This window comes from Chrysemys picta, chromosome 11, assembly GCF_011386835.1.
Source record: "Chrysemys picta bellii isolate R12L10 chromosome 11, ASM1138683v2, whole genome shotgun sequence".
Classification (NCBI taxonomy): Eukaryota; Metazoa; Chordata; order Testudines; family Emydidae; genus Chrysemys; species Chrysemys picta.
This window is the reverse complement of record NC_088801.1, coordinates 79,980,551-79,995,865: the sequence shown is the minus strand read 5'-3', so window position 1 is coordinate 79,995,865 and position 15,315 is coordinate 79,980,551. Positions and strand designations below refer to the sequence as shown.

The 15,315-nt window shown below is 54.1% G+C and overlaps 2 protein-coding genes and 2 long non-coding RNA genes across 6 annotated transcripts in view; 2 read left to right on the top strand and 2 right to left on the bottom strand.

Annotated features, from left to right (window-relative positions):
* The window catches only part of LOC135972145 (microtubule-associated protein 2-like), a 957,474-nt gene that overhangs the window by 223,123 nt on the left and 719,036 nt on the right, over positions 1 to 15,315 (bottom strand). The window contains exon 3 of one of the 3 annotated variants that reach the window (XR_010591424.1): positions 11,216 to 11,434. The exons of the other annotated variants lie outside the window; for them this stretch is intronic. The gene's annotated coding sequence lies outside the window, so the exon portion shown is untranslated. The remainder of the gene's footprint in view (positions 1 to 11,215; positions 11,435 to 15,315) is intronic. 3 annotated transcript variants of the gene reach the window in all.
* On the bottom strand, positions 559 to 8,589 carry LOC135974214 (uncharacterized). The gene is made up of 3 exons (XR_010591437.1): positions 8,448 to 8,589; positions 7,112 to 7,247; positions 559 to 2,849 (listed from the first exon to the last, which is right to left on the bottom strand). It is a non-coding gene; the product is annotated as an uncharacterized LOC135974214 (long non-coding RNA).
* On the top strand, positions 7,963 to 9,853 carry LOC135974216 (uncharacterized). Its single transcript, XR_010591439.1, has 3 exons — positions 7,963 to 8,145; positions 8,715 to 8,811; positions 9,818 to 9,853. It is a non-coding gene; the product is annotated as an uncharacterized LOC135974216 (long non-coding RNA).
* Positions 11,468 to 13,814, top strand: LOC135974202 (uncharacterized). Its single transcript, XM_065561249.1, has 2 exons — positions 11,468 to 12,408; positions 13,258 to 13,814. The coding sequence occupies exons 1-2, from the start codon at positions 12,237 to 12,239 to the stop codon at positions 13,797 to 13,799; spliced, it is 714 nt and encodes a 237-aa protein (XP_065417321.1). The 5' UTR covers positions 11,468 to 12,236; the 3' UTR covers positions 13,800 to 13,814.

Here is a 15,315-nt window from a genome sequence, read left to right as displayed (position 1 = left end):
TGTGACTCTTCTCTGGACACTCTCCAATTTATCAACATCCTTCTTAAATTGTGCACCCCAGAACGGGACACAGCATTCCAGCAGTGATTGCACCAGTGCCAAATACAGAGATAAAATAACCTCTCTGCTCCTACTTGCGATTCCCCTATTTAGGCATCTGGTCACCCTATTTCTGTATGCATTTCCCCAGGTTTTTTTGTAAAAATCAAAATTGAACTGCCCCAGAAATTCTGTCATGTGGAATCATCGTGAAACTCGCATGGCTCCAACCCTGCCGATGAATTTTTAGATCCACTGCACAGACTTCTGCCACTTGAGCTAATGGAGTAAGTGATGGCAGAGGCACTAGGTTGTCATCCTATATGTGATAGATCAGCTCTATAGGGGTGTTGCTGGCCCAGAGGGCCCTGAGGGGGCAACAGGGTTCGTTGCCCGGTGTGCGTCGCACCAATAGACACACCAGGGTGGAGAAGCAAACCAAGTTTATTCGAGATCTTGAAAAGGCACTCAGGAGACCAGCATGTCTCAAATCATAAGCGCAGCGAATACAAGCAAGTTTTCCCTTTTATATTCCAAGCTGTTTTCAGTAAGCCTTTTGTTCTTGTTTCTTCCTACCCCTCCCTCCGCGACAACAGTTACAGCAGGCAGTATATTAGAAAAGTTCCCGTTCACATGCTTATCTTCGACCTTGCAAGCTCTACGCACTAGGCCTTTCCCTCCCCCTTTCCCCGCATTATCACGAAAAGTTCTGCTAGTGTGAGCGAAACTGCAGCTGTCTGCTAGAAAAAGCTGACCATTACATATTCTGCTTCAGCATTAAGCTGTGAGCATGTAGGTAGGTGAAAGTTCACAAGATGGAGTTACTGTGGCTCACTTAGACCCAGAGCAGGGGAGTTTCATCGGCACTTATGGCCTTCCACTCCCCCGAGTTACCTGGTAGCTATGTCTAGTGACGTCAACAATTCCCTCCTTTGAGAACACTCAACAAACCTTTGGCAGAGTTTTCTCATACTCTAAAGACAACATGCGATTAAGTTCCATGCAACTGGGATCATCAATGAGAGAGTATAAAGGAACTTCTGGGGAATGGGAGGTACAAATCTTATGTATGAGCACTTTACAGCAAGCTAGCAAAAGGAAAAGAACAAAACATATCACAACACCTGTGAGCAAGATGTGAACAATGCCTCCCCCTAGTCCTCCTAGACCAGGTAACCAGCCCCAAAGGGAATCAAAAATAGTGGGTTCTCCTTCCTGGGCCTTCCACTGGTTCAAGGCCTGTTCAGCTGACAAGATGTGCTTGTTAATATCCTGTGAAAACTCTGGGACATAGGTACAACATTCTTCTCCAATAAGGGCACAGACCCCGCCCCGTGAGGCTAACACATAATCTTAGGGCCCGGCGGTTTTGTAGAGACAGCAATCGAAGCTGGTACAGCTCAGAGCTTATACCTTTTTCTATGGCTAGGGTATCATTGGCAAACTGAGTGAGAAATTTAGGAAGTCTTCTGTAGAGTTGGGCTAGCCGTCCCACCCCATAAGTAGGGAGGAATATCATTCCAAACCTGTCTCCTTCTCCGATGGGTTCAATGGTAGCTCTCAAGGATCGATAGTACCGAGGGTGACCTGAGGGAGCCTGGGATAGAACACGGAGGGGAGGAGTGAGATAGCCTTTGTAACAGCTACCATGCCAAGCATGAGGAAGCCATTTGTAGGCACTATTACCACAAATCCAGAATGCTTCACCATAACTAGCCTTTCCATTGTTACCTTGTAGGTCCCGTAGGGTGGCTTGTGGGGAAAGGGCAAAGAATGCAGTGCCAGTTTGCCAACTGGTGGCATTTAGTACAGGAATAGTGAGACTTATACCAGGACTAATATTAAATTTACACCTACTAATGCCTGCAAACCAGATATGATTACTTGTACTGGCTTGCTGATAACATATGAGACCAGTGGGTGGAGGGCGTAGACGAATAGGCTGGGGCTTAAGAGTGCTACTATAGTGGGAATCCCAGGAGCCATTGTGTAGGCCATAAGGAGCTTCTGCTGTACAGTTGGATCCCAACTTAAATTGTCAGAGGTGCTGCTGCTGGTAACCATCCACCTTTGACAAAAGTCTGACCAATTTTGGGGAACTACTCTCCAGGGCAATCCCGCCGAATGGTGAGGAGACTGGGCACATATCCAACAGTGGGAGAGATTGAACTCATGGGCAAAGGCAATTTTCAGGGCCTCATAGGTATTGGTAGCCATGTCTGTAGGGATAGCTCCCCATCCTGCATGCGAGGTGGGTGAAACAGTAGGTAACAGAAGGATTGCTTCTGTGACAAAAAGGAATGTTGTGAGAGACCCTAAACCTGAATCTATATTGTGATTACAACAACCCAAATGCCCAGAAGATAAGAATCAGTGACACCAAACAAATCAAGAAATAAAAGGACCAGGACCATAGGCTAGGTCGGCCTACTGTGAATAGACAGAACCAATGCTCAGGGTTCTCGCGGGGAGTGCGCTGTGGCTGTTCAGAGAGATCACCAGGCATTCCCAGTGACCCTTACTGTCTTTTGAATAACAGCTTAAGTCCCAAATCGTCACTGGCAGTCTTCTCTGCAGGCTGGACAGTCCACTGTTCAGGAGTGGGTACTGCTTTCAGTCGAGAGTGATGAATCCAGTTCTTGTGCCCTTCGACCTTTGCTGCCGTGTGGGAGACCAGCAGGACGGTGTGGGGTCCCTTCCACTTCTCTTGGAGAGGTTCGTCCTTCCAGGTCCGCATGAGAACGGAGTCACCAGGCTGTAAGGAGTGGACAGGGGCATCCAGCAGAAGAGGCTGTGAATCTTTGGTGTATCTGTGAAGAGAAGAAAGAACAGCAGACAGAGAGCAGATGTACTGAGACAAAAAACCACACCGCATTTCCCACTCTCCTGCCAGAACCGGTGTACCGTTCAGAGGCCATGCCCTTCCAAATATAATCTCGAAGGGACTAAGCCCTAACCTGCCCTTGGGGAGAGCGCGAATATGGAGTAACACAAGGGGCAAAGCATCAGGCCACCTAAGAAAGGCCTCCTGACAGACCTTTGAGAGGTGTCGCTTAAGTGTCATAGATTCATAGATTATAGGACTGGAAGGGACCTCGAGAGGTCATCGAGTCCAGTCCCCTGCCCGCATGGCAGGACCAAATACTGTCTAGACCATCCCTGATAGACATTTATCTAACCTACTCTTAAATATCTCCAGAGACGGAGATTCCACAACCTCCCTAGGCAATTTGTTCCAGTGTTTAACCACCCTGACAGTTAGGAACTTTTTCCTAATGTCCAACCTAGACCTCCCTTGCTGCAGTTTAAACCCATTGTTTCTGGTTCTATCCTTAGAGGCTAAGGTGAACAAGTTCTCTCCCTCCTCCTTATGACACCCTTTTAGATACCTGAAAACTGCTATCATGTCCCCTCTCAGTCTTCTCTTTTCCAAACTAAGCAAACCCAATTCTTTCAGCCTTCCTTCATAGGTCATGTTCTCAAGACCTTTAATCATTCTTGTTGCTCTTCTTTGGACCCTTTCCAATTTCTCCACATCTTTTTTAAAATGCGGCGCCCAGAACTGGACACAATACTCCAGCTGAGGCCTAACCAGAGCAGAGTAGAGCGGAAGAATGACTTCTCGTGTCTTGATCACAACACACCTGTTAATACATCCCAGAATCATGTTTGCTTTTTTTGCAACAGCATCACACTGTTGACTCATATTTAGCTTGTGGTCCACTATAACCCCTAGATCCCTTTCTGCCGTACTCCTTCCTAGACAGTCTTTTCCCATTCTGTATGTGTGAAATTGATTTTTCCTTCCCAAGTGGAGCACTTTGCATTTGTCTTTGTTAAACTTCATCCTGTTTAACTCAGACCATTTCTCCAATTTGTCCAGATCATTTTGAATTATGACCCTGTCCTCCAAAGTAGTTGCAATCCCTCCCAGTTTGGTATCATCCGCAAACTTAATAAGCATACTTTCTATGCCAATATCTAAGTCGTTGATGAAGATATTGAACAGTGTCTGATTTGTGTGTTCCACTACTCCACTGGCTTGTGGTCGCAAGGGTGTGTGGAGCTTCCAGAGGATTTGCAAGGCACTTGATATCTTTTGAACAACTTGAGATGTGAAGTGTGTTCCGTTATCAGATTCCATCCACTGGGGGAGTCCGAAGTGAGGAATGATCTCCTTGACAAACGTAAGAGCCACCGTTTTGGCAGTGTTGTTATGACATGGGAAGGCTTCGGGACATCCGCTGAATCGATCCACCAAGACAAGGAGGTACCTGTACCCTTGGGTACTGGGAAACTCAGTAAAGTCTATTTGCCACACCAATCCTAGGCCTGGGGTAGGTTCCAGAGTGGCTGGCAATACTGCTACTCCTGGTCGAGGTTATTCTTTTGGCAGATTAAACATTCAGCCTGTATCTGTGGTGCTAGGGGTTTAAGTCCAGAGGTTAGAAAATATTTATTCATAAGCTGGATAAGAGCCTCTCTGCCTGCGTGGGTGGTTTGATGCAGTTTCTGCAACACTGGTCGGATCAGGCCCTTGGGCAGGAGGATTTTTCCCTCTGTGGAATAAAGCCATCCCTCCTTTTCCAGAGACCGAGCCTGTCAGCCAGGTTTCTGTCCTCTTGGGAGTACTGAGGGGCTGCAAGCTCACCTACTGATGGGATGAGGGCATGCATTTGGGCATTCTCCTCTGGTGGTGATTTCAGGGTAGCAGCTCGCTTGGCTTCCCTGTCTGCTCTGGCATTACCCTTGGTTACATCTTGATCTTCCCTTTGATGGGCTCTGCAATGCACCACTGCTACTGCTGAGGGGAGTTGTACTGCCTCTAACAGCCGGAGAATTTGAGACCCAAGCTTAACCAGGGAACCTTGGGCTGTTAGCATTCCCCTTTGCTTCCACAGACCAGCGTGAGCATGCAATACCCCAAAAGCATAAGTTGAGTCAGTAAAGATATTAACCCATTTGTCTTTTGCCAGCTCGAGTGCACGAGTCAGGGCCACTAGTTCAGCAAGCTGGGCAGATGTCCCAGCAGGGAAACTTTCAGCTTCCACGGTATCATGAAGGGTCACAATAGCATAACCCGCCCTCCTTTGCCCATCTACAACGGCACTACTGCCATCCGTATACCATTCCAAGTCAATATTTGGGAGTGGCTGATCTTTTAAATCTGGGCAGCTGGAGTAGTGGGCATCTATGATTTCCAGACAGTCATGTTCCTGCTTTTCTGTCTCTGGTAGCAGGGTAGCTGGATTAAGGGAGGGACAGGTTTGCAGGGTAACTTCAGGATTCTCTAACAGTTTTGCCTTATACCGAGCAACCCGAGCCTGTGTGAGCCAGAGACCACCCTTAGTATCCAGCAGGGCTCGGACCATATGGGGAATATACACTTGCACAGTTCCTCCCAGTGTCAGTTTTTCAGCTTCCCCAAGCACTAGGGCAGTGGCTGCGACCGCCCTCAAGCATGCTGGTCACCCCTTTGAAACTTGATCCAGTTGTTTAGAGAACTATGCCACGGGACGTTTCCAGGTGCCTAATAATGAGTAAGCACTCCCAGGGCTACCCCTTTCCTTTCATGCACATACAGTTGGAACGACTTAGAGAGATCCGGCAGACCCAGGGCTGGGGCTTCCATCAGCTTCCTTTTCAAGATTTTAAATGCCCTGTCCGCTTCTGGGACCAGTGAAAGGGGTCATGATCCGCTCCCTTAACACATTCATACAGAGGTTTAGCCCACAGTCCAAACTCTGGGATCCATATTCTGCAAAAGCCTGCCATGCCCCAAAATGCCCTGAGCCGTTTGCGGTTCCTAGGGATAGGAACTTGGCAGATAGCCTCCTTTCTGTCATTTGATTGCTGCCTCTCCCCCTGTCTTATGTGAAATCCCAGATACTGTACTTCTGAGAGAGCAATTTGAGCCTTGCTTCGAGCTAGGCTCTATCCTTGGAGTCCAACAAAGTTCAGGAGACTCACAGTGGCTTTGAGACAAGGGATTAGACCCATGGCAGCAATTAGCAAGTCATCTACATATTGCAGGAGCAGGGCTCTGTCTGAATTATTCCACTCCTCCAAGTCTCTGGCCAGAGCCTGGCCGAACAGAGTGGGGGAATTTTTAAATCCCTGGGCCAATACTGTCCAGCAAAGCTGCTTTTTAACCCTTCTGTTGTCCTCCTTATGCCTTGCAGTATTTTGCAGATCTCATAGTTGCTTGGGCACATTCAGGCCCCCCTTTTCTTGGTTGTCAGCCAAGTCTTAGCTGTGAACAATGTCCTTGGATGGGGCCAGCATCTTATCTTTGGACTGAGCTTGCTAGCTATATTTTCCAGTTAACTCGTTCTGTTCTTTTTCCTTCTCCCTTTCTTGACTTTTAACCTCCAAAGGAACCTTCCACTCTTCACTCATACACCTTTTCCCAACAATGAACACATACACATTGCCTTTATACACCCTTCCAGTAACATAACTTCTATACAGAGCTTTGGAGCAACAAACCAGGACAAGCACACCCACTTCTGAAGATTCTACTCGGTACAACCTCTGGTGTCCAATAGCTTTCCATTTTAAAACCTTATATGCCTTCTCTGTGCCTCCTCCTTAGCCTTGGCTATAACCTAATTCCGCTCCACCTCAGACAACAAGGTTCTCATCAGTATATTGCAATCATCCCAGTCAGGCTTATGGCTTGCTAGACACCCTTCAAAGATTGAAATAAACCGATTTGGATTCGTTGAGAATTCCCCTGCTTCTGCCTTAAAGGCAGCTAGGTGCACTGGGTTAAAAGGCACATGAGAATACACTGGCACAATCTGGGTTGCACGATCCTGTGTTCCTGGACGGGCTACCACATTCTCAGTAATCAACGGATACAATCCCACCGAGGGGGCACTCTCTAGAGCCTGTGGGGGTGCTGGAGCCGAAGGGGACACCGATTCTGCCATTACAACTGTAGGAGGGTGCTGGGGATTAGCAGCAGGTACTACCGAGTCTGTCGGAGTCAAATGGCACTTGTGCAAAATATCAGGCCTATTTCTTAACAGCATAACCGTATACGCATAGAGATGTTCATTCCATTTACCTGTTTGCCGGGAACATTGCTGGGGTGGTGTCAGGGCTGGTCTGCAGAGGCATTCTGGCTGTTATGTGCATTCTGTCTTGGCTTCACTGGAGAAGTGTCTTTCCCGTCTCTAGGAGGAGGGTCTGTGATCAGAGGCCTTGGTGAAAGGGAAAGCAATCATGGTAGAAACGTACGCCTGCACTGCCAGCTCTCCGCCATTGTCTAGGCAGGTTTCCCTATTCCAGCGGAGGTGAGGGGGACCCAGAGGAGCACAAGGAAACGAGGGAGAATGTTCAAAACTGGCTCATTTTCTGTGTCTCACCTTCAACCTATTAAACAAAATCCCTGAAATCCCACCAGTCCCCAAGCTGGCCCCTGGGAGGGAAACACTCTGATTTCATTAGCAAATCAAGCCCCGCTTCATCGGCATTTCCGGGGTGACTTTAGCTCCAGCAGTGCCGCCGTACTGAATCACACAGCAACGCAACGGTGGGTGTTCGAAGTACTCGGTGTTGGCGTCATTCTGCCCCCCCCTTGCCTTGACGAGAGCACTTGCCTATGGCTTCAGCGGGGACAGGCTAGGCCATGGCTGAGTGCTTCTGAAGCTCCCCCGCAGCATCCAGAGCTTGGCCCGGTGCTCCCTTACATGTGGGAAGCGGCTCAGAGCTATGCTGAGAGCTGGAGCTGCAGTGCCGTGGAGGCCAGCACGTGGCGTGACCAGAGCCCTCCTTCACCATGGGGAGACCACTAGAGTGAGGGGCTGGGAGCATTTCGTTCCCTTTTCCCAGCAGCATGGCCCAGGGCAGTTGCTTTTCAGTTAGTTTGCTCAGTTAGCTTTAACCCCCTGGGTAGGTTTGCCCCAATAAAACCAGTCTCGGTTGATTGCACGAGCGCTCGGCCATGTCTGACTTCCCTGCTCTCTGTATGTGGCAGGCACGTGGAAGACAAATCGACGGTGTTTGGCACAGCGCTCAACTACACGTCCCTGAGGATCCTGGGGGTTGGGCCGGATGACCCGGACCTCGTGAGGGCTCGGATCAACCTCCACAGCAAAGGTCAGCATGTGGCTGGAGCTCTCCGGCATCCTGTCCTCCCCCCAGCAGCCATGGGGCTGGGACTGTTGAGAAGGGCTTGCCCAGCTCCGAAGGGGTGAGTGGTAGGCGAGGGGACATGCGGCCAGAGTGGCATGAGCCTTTGCAATGGCTTGTCCTTGGCTGTATGGCAGCATGTGCAGTTCGCACGTTAGTTTCTGCCCTGCCGCCCTTAGCTTCTCCCAGCATGGCCTGGCTGTTGCAGCACGTGTGGCATGTCACAGCCCATGCTGCATCCTGCTGTGCCAGCACCCTGCCGCGCTTACCTTCTGGGGTGACGGTGAAACCTCAGCTCCTTCACTGGTTGCAAACGCTTCCCAGGTGTCGTTTCTGAATGGCTGTGTCTGTCGGTGTGTAGTGCCCGTTGTGTGCCCACCGCACCGGCTTGCCGCTCTCCAGGGTCCCTGGCCTGCCACACGACCAGACCAGACCAGGATTCAGGAGCCTCTGTTCATGCCCTGTCACATGGCAGGGTCTGTGTCCCTGGCCCCCGTGGCTGCCGTCAGAGCCCAGATCTGTGTCTGTCTCTCCAGGGGGTGCTGTGGGAATCCCGTCCTGGGGGAAGTTTTGGCTGGCCGTCTTGAACGTTTACAGCTGGGAGGGAATGAACACGCTGTTCCCTGAGCTGTGGTAGGTGCTATTCTGTATCTGCAGAGTGTATTGATTTTCAGTCCCAAGCCACAGCCGTGTCCCCTCGCAGCAGCACCCAGCAGAGAGCCCGACGCCGAACACCAGGGACCTGAGAGTAATCCCCGGCCTGCACCAGTCCCCCATTCTCCCGCTCAGCCTGGGCCAGGAGGCTTCGGGCACGGAAACCAGGCACCATTCCTGGCACGGGGCGTGGGCTGATGCGGGAGGGATGTTCTGTTGATGACCTTCCCTCCCCCATCCAAGCTTGGCCCACCTGCTCGACCTCCAGCCTTCCTGCCCTCTCTGTCAGCCTCCAGACCCACACGTTGCGCTCTCCCCAAGTCCCTCCCTCCTGGGGCTGAACCTGTGCTGGGTCCTGACACGGTTCCTCCCCATTTGGCATGCCATGGCTGTCCCTCTCCTGGAGCTGGGCGTGCCGCAGACTCCCCCAGCCCTCAGGGACAGCTGGTGCCCGAGCTGGCCGTGGGGCCAGGAGCAGGGGGCAGTGTGAAGTGAGGGAGTTCAGGCAGCTGGCTGATTACAGGGAAACTAGTGGCAGCATTGCCCACTGGCATGTTCCCCGCTGGAGAGGCTGTTTATTCCCTGCGCCTCCCTCCGCACCCAGTTAACACAAACCACAGGGAATCAGATGCAGTCTGTTGGCAGAGGCCCTGTCCAGGATAACAGCCTTGCTGGGTTGCTGGGAGAGCCCAGAACGCTGTCCTCGGGCTGGAGGAGACAGTCTCCTGGCTCCAAACGAGGTCTCCAGCTTCTCTTCCAGGTCCCCCACACCCCAGGAGCATGGAGCAGCGATCGCCTGGGGTCGGTGCGTTGTCCTGTAGGGCTGCTCTAACGCTGAGGCAGCGGCTATCCTGGGCCCCGGGTGTCTCCTGGGCACATTACCCCTCTGACTGCCCACACCCCTGTCCTTAACTGTGCCGTGTCCCTGCGGCTCCCCACTCCCCATCCCGCACGCTGCCGACAGCGTCCCTCTGTTGTGTGACAGGCTGCTCCCGGCGTGGATGCCAGCCCACCCCTCCACTGGTGTCACTGCCGCCAGGTGTACCTGCCGATGAGCTACTGCTATGCCACGCGCCTGACTGCCGAGGAGAATGAGCTTGTCCAGAGCTTCAGACAGGTAAATGAACTCCCTGAGCACCCTCCCCACTCCTCACCCTGTGTAACGGTGTCCTGGAGACCTTTCCCACCATGGCCCAGCTGTGGCTAGTCGCATGGACCCAAATCTCCTCATTGGGCGCAAATCCCAGGGGCTGCAGCCTCTGGCAGTGCTTTGGTGGAGATCCCTGTGGGCTCCTTGTGATGTGATCCCCACATCAGCCCCTTGTTCCCCTGTCCCACCAGAGCTTCTGGGTCTTCCCCTTGCCTGGGCACTAACTGCGACGGCCCTGAGCCATGTCTCAGCAGCCCCGTGTCTGACACCTCTGTCCCTCATCTCTGTTACCAAAGAGGAGCACAGGGGTGGGAATCTCCCCTCATTCTCTGTGGTGAATCATAGAATATGAAGGGACCTCAGGAGGTCATCTAGTCCACCCCTGCTCAAAGCAGGACCAATCCCCTGACAGATTTTTGCCCCAGATCCCTAAATGACCCCCTCAAGGATTGAACTCACAACCCTGGGTTTAGGAGGCCAGTGCTCAAACCACTGAGCTATCCCTCCCCCCTGAAGACTTTAGCAACCCTGCTGCTCAGTGTCTCGTCCTCTCTGGTTGTTCCGCTCACCCTCTGCTGATCTAGCAGGGACAGCGACTCTCACCAGCTTTCTGGTTCTCCGGGACTTACAGAAGTTCCTATTTGCTGCTGGCCATTCTGGTTCCCTCTGAGCCTCCTTACGCCTTCCCTGTCACAGCTGATGCTTCTGTACGTTGACGTAGTGTGGGCTGCATTTCTGCTCCTTCAGGGGGATGTTGCTTGAGTGAGCCACGTGGTCCTTCCATGCTTTCCCTTTCGCTTAGGGCTGAGGTACGACTGGCCCATGCTGAGGTACGACTGGCCCGGGCTGGGTTGGGCCCCTCGATGTCGGTATGTGGCCACTGGCATGTTACCTCTGTGCAGCATCCCAGCTCTCGTTAGCAGATGGAAAGGCTTTGCCTTCATAGGCGCAGTAGTAACCTTCCAAACAGGAGCTGCATGGAACCGATGCCCTGCTGTCTGCGTGACGACCCAGAGCTCGATTCATCACATCAAGGGACCGGTAGATCATCTAGTCAGGCTCCTGTGTAACGCAGGCCAGAGAATGTCACCCAGTTACTCTGGACTGAGCCCAGCGACGTGTCTGGCTGCAGTACAGTGTGCCCTCCAGAAAGGCAGCCGGTCGCGAGCTGAAGACATCGAGAGATGGAGAGTCTGCCAGTTCCCTTGGCAGCACATTCCGGTGGTTGATCACCCTCGTTGTTCACTGTTTGGGCCTTATAGCTTCAGCCACTGGTTCTTGTTCTGCCTTTCTCCGCCCTTCGGTACCTGGTATCTTCTCCCTGTGAAGGTTCTTCTACCAGTCACCTGCCAGTCTTATTTCTGATACTCAGTGGTGAGGACAGTCACGGGGGGCCTGGGAGTGCCCGCCTTAAACAGCCCATGTAGGTGCCGCATTAATGCTCTTCCAGTGCTGGTAAGCTTGGCTGATGGGAGGGGTGGAGGGAGCCCTATGGGGCAGAAATTGGGGTGGGCTTTGGGGAAGGAAGGAGAGAGCTGGGAGGGCAAGGTAGGAAGGAAAGCCAAGGGCAGAGTGTCTGGGGTCGTGCAGGGAGCAGGCTTTCCCTGTGAATGCCACGGCAAGGTACTTGTCACACACTTGTTCACAATGCCTAAGGCCTGCACTTTCCAAAGGGAGGAGTGATTTTTGGGAGGCCCCGTCGGCCCCCTGGGAGGGGTCTGATTTGAGAGCGCTGAGCCCTGCCCTTTGCGAATCAGACTTGGTGTCTCAGGCTGGGCACCTGACACCCCTAGGCCTGAAGGGGAGTTACGCCTTAGGGGCTGTCTTCTCCCTGCCCACTGGGCTCCGGGAGCCCTGCTGTGAATTGGAGCGGGGTGGAGTCCGGCACACAGGCCTCCAGCCAGAATTAAGCCCTCCCTATTGCATGAGCATGCTCCAGCATGGTCCCCCCATTCTGGCCTGTGTGGGCCCTGTAGCCCCCCCCTTCGGGCTGTGTGCCCCCCCAGGCCGCATGGGGCCCCGGTGCCCCTCTCAGGTGCTCTGGCACTATCTGAAGGTGCTTTCTCCTCTTGTTAACTCTCCTTAGCAAAGGGTGCTGGGAGCAGCTCCCACATGGGACCTGTCCCGGTGGCTGGTGTGGAGCCACAGAGCGGGCCAGGCAGCGCTGCCCTCCGTCCCCGGTGCTGCCCTGCGTGCTCCGTGCTGTACTCCCCCTGGCTGCCAACGCCACCAGCCTGACACTTGCAGCTGTCTCATGGGTCTGCTCCCATGGCGCGCTAGTGAGCGGATGGCTAATCTCCCGCCTGCTCCCTGCCAGGAGCTGTACGTCCAGGACTACTCCAGCATTGACTGGCCGGCCCAGAGGAATAACGTGGCTGCCTGCGATCTCTACACCCCGCACAGCTGGCTGCTCACACTCGCCAATGGTGAGTAGGCCACTGGCTGGGCCTGGCCAGGGCAGGGCGGGGGATAGTTGATGTGCAGGTTGTTTTCTGACCCCACTGCCGTGAGTCGCTGGCGGAGTTGAGAGCTGCCCCATAACCTCACATCCAACCCCAGTGCAGCCCCCAAGCTTCCTGTCAGCCTTGCCCTGCCCGTGGGATCTCAGAGTGGCCAGGGACCAGAAGCTGGCAAGACTGTACATTACTAACCCGGGAGGGAATGCTTGTGCCTGACAAAGCAGTGCCCACCTGGCCTCAGCATGGTGCCACAGTTACTGCCCTGCCCAGTGGGCATGAGGGCGATCTGTGTGCAGCATTGGCTCGCTCACTTCGGCCACGAGCCAGCAGCAGCCACCTGGGTCCAGCCCGTAGGAAAGGCGCTGGGCTCTGTGCTGATTGCCGCTGGAGGAGGCTGAACCCAGGCCCATCCTGACTGTCTGGTGCCATTGGTGCCGAATCAGGGCTCATAGAACAACTCCAAACACTCTGTCTCTGAGGTGTCTGCGGAGGCTGAGTCCAGCGTGGGCTGTGTGCTGGGGCACTGAGTGAATCTTAATACCTCGGGTTCTGTCCCCCACTCAGCAGCTTCCCACCTTCCCTCTGGTCCTGTCTCGGGCTGAGCAGAGGTGAAACAACCAGGGTTCAGTCCAGGTGTGGAGCGTTCTGGGGCTGTGTCCCTGGGGCTCTCGCCCTGCTCCCCCCAGAGCCCTGGCCAGCTGGGGAAGGGATGGGGGAAGCTCTCTGGGGCTCGGGGCCAGGCCCTGCTCGCACAGGAGTTGGAACCAGGCAGCTGGTAAGAGTTTCCTTATTGTGTCTCTCTTGTTCCCGTCTCAGCCATCCTGAATGTGTACGAAGCCCACCACAGCGCCCGGCTGAGGCAGCGAGCCATCGCGGAGCTGTACGACCACATCAAGGCTGAAGACAGATTCACCAAGGCCATCAGCATTGGCCCGGTAGGCTGCTCGTTACCGTTCCCAACGAATCAACGGAGCTGGCTCCAATTCCTGCCCAGGTGCGGGAGAGACCGGCCTGGGACTCCCCAGCTCTACACAGATGCCCTGCTGCTGGCATGTAACCATAGCAACCAGCAATCCAGGCAGGCTCAGGGCCTGCTGTGCTGGGCGCTGCACACAGGAGAGTTCATGGCGGATGACAAGGGCATGAGCAGGCTGGCGGGAGAGGAGAGCGTGAGCAACCGCTTGGACATTGTACAGTGGCAGTGGAGGCTGGGCGTGCCAGATGCCCCGCTCTGCAGAGTCTTTGCTGGAGACAGCTGGGGGGTGTGGAGTCAGCTGGTGGAAGGCCGTGGCTGGAGAGTGATCTCCTGCCCTGTGATGGGGAACGGACATGGGGATGCCAAGGGGTCCGTTCTGTGACCAGAGCCCCATGTAGACGTTCTTGCTCGCCTGCAGACAGCCCCCAGCCTGGGGTTTGCTCTGGGGCTGGTCACGAGGTCAGGTCATGCTGTGCAGGCCCAAGCCGAACACCACTGCGCTCTGCAGGGGAGTGACGCCTTCTCTCTCGGCAGATTTCCAAGACCATTAACATGCTGGTTGGCTGGTACGTGGATGGGGATGTTAGGGTCCACTAGGCATAGCTACCAGGTAACTCGGGAGAGTGGAAGGCCAAAAGTGCCGATGAAGCTCTTTTGCTCTGGGCCTATCTGAACCCCCAAACCCCATCTTGTGAACTCTCACCTACTTCTCTGCTAACTGTTTACATGCTCTGAAGTAGGCTGAAGCAGAAATGTAATGTCAGCTTTTTAGCAGATGGCTGCAGTTTCACTCACACTAGCAGAAATAATAGAGATAAGAAGCGGGGTAGTTAGTTTGCAGGCGTCTAATCCAAGGTCGCAAAGACTGAGAAAGTTTTCTCACAAGCTTATGTAGAGTTTATTGTAACAGTTGTCTGGAAGGGAGGGGTAAGGAGGAACAGCCAGACAAAGAGATGTATGCAAACAGTTTGGAGTATAAAAGGTAAACTTTGTTTGTATTTGTTGCACTGGATTTGAGACATGCCGGTCTCCTAGTGCCATTTCAGAGCTCTGAAATAAACTTGGCTTGCTTTCTCCCCTCGGTGTCTTTATTGGTGCCAAGCACACCGGGTGACGGACCATTGTTGTCCCCTCGAGCCCTTTAGGGCGGGCAACAGGGAGAGCTCTCCAGCCTTCCAGGAGCATGTCTCCAGGATCCCTGATTACCTCTGGTAAGGCCAGGCCCATGAACCTCCCTAGCCCTGGAGACAGCGCAGGGCTCAGCTAGAGAGAGCCACTCTGCCCCGCGCGGGAGTCCCCAGGCCCTAGCAGGGAACCTGCTGCCCAGACCTGCCATGGGGGACCCCGCTCTGCCCCCAGGGCCACCACGCTGCGTAGGCCCCACGAGCAGGGAGCTCTGTGCAGGGGACATGCGAACGGGGGGGTCTTGCACTGATCAGCAGCCAGCTCCAGACATTGGCTCCTTATTAGTGAGTCCCACTCGCTCCAGTTCTCCCAGGCAGGCTGGGAAGGGGCAGGCCAGGGCCCCCGGGGAACCTGCTGCAAGGCTGCCCCTGAAGCTCAGTACTCCGTGCCCCAGCAGCAGTGTTAGACGCCTGGGGGCTGCGGGAGGTTGGGGACAGCACCACGCTCCCCAGGCTGCTGCAGTGATGTGCTCTCTCTCCACGCAGGCTGGGACTCGACGGCATGAAGATGCAGGTAAGGCGCTGTGGCCCTGGCAGTGACCGCAGGGACCCTGGGCACCCTCTCGCTGCTGCTGAGGCAGCTCGCAGGGCTGGGCAGGGACCCCTCACCCGGGGACTGAGCGCGTACTGCAAAGGGGGTCTCGCCAGGCTGCTCTGCCTTGGGGGATCTGCCACCCCTGCAATGTCTCCCTTTGCTGCCGGGCTGTTAATAGT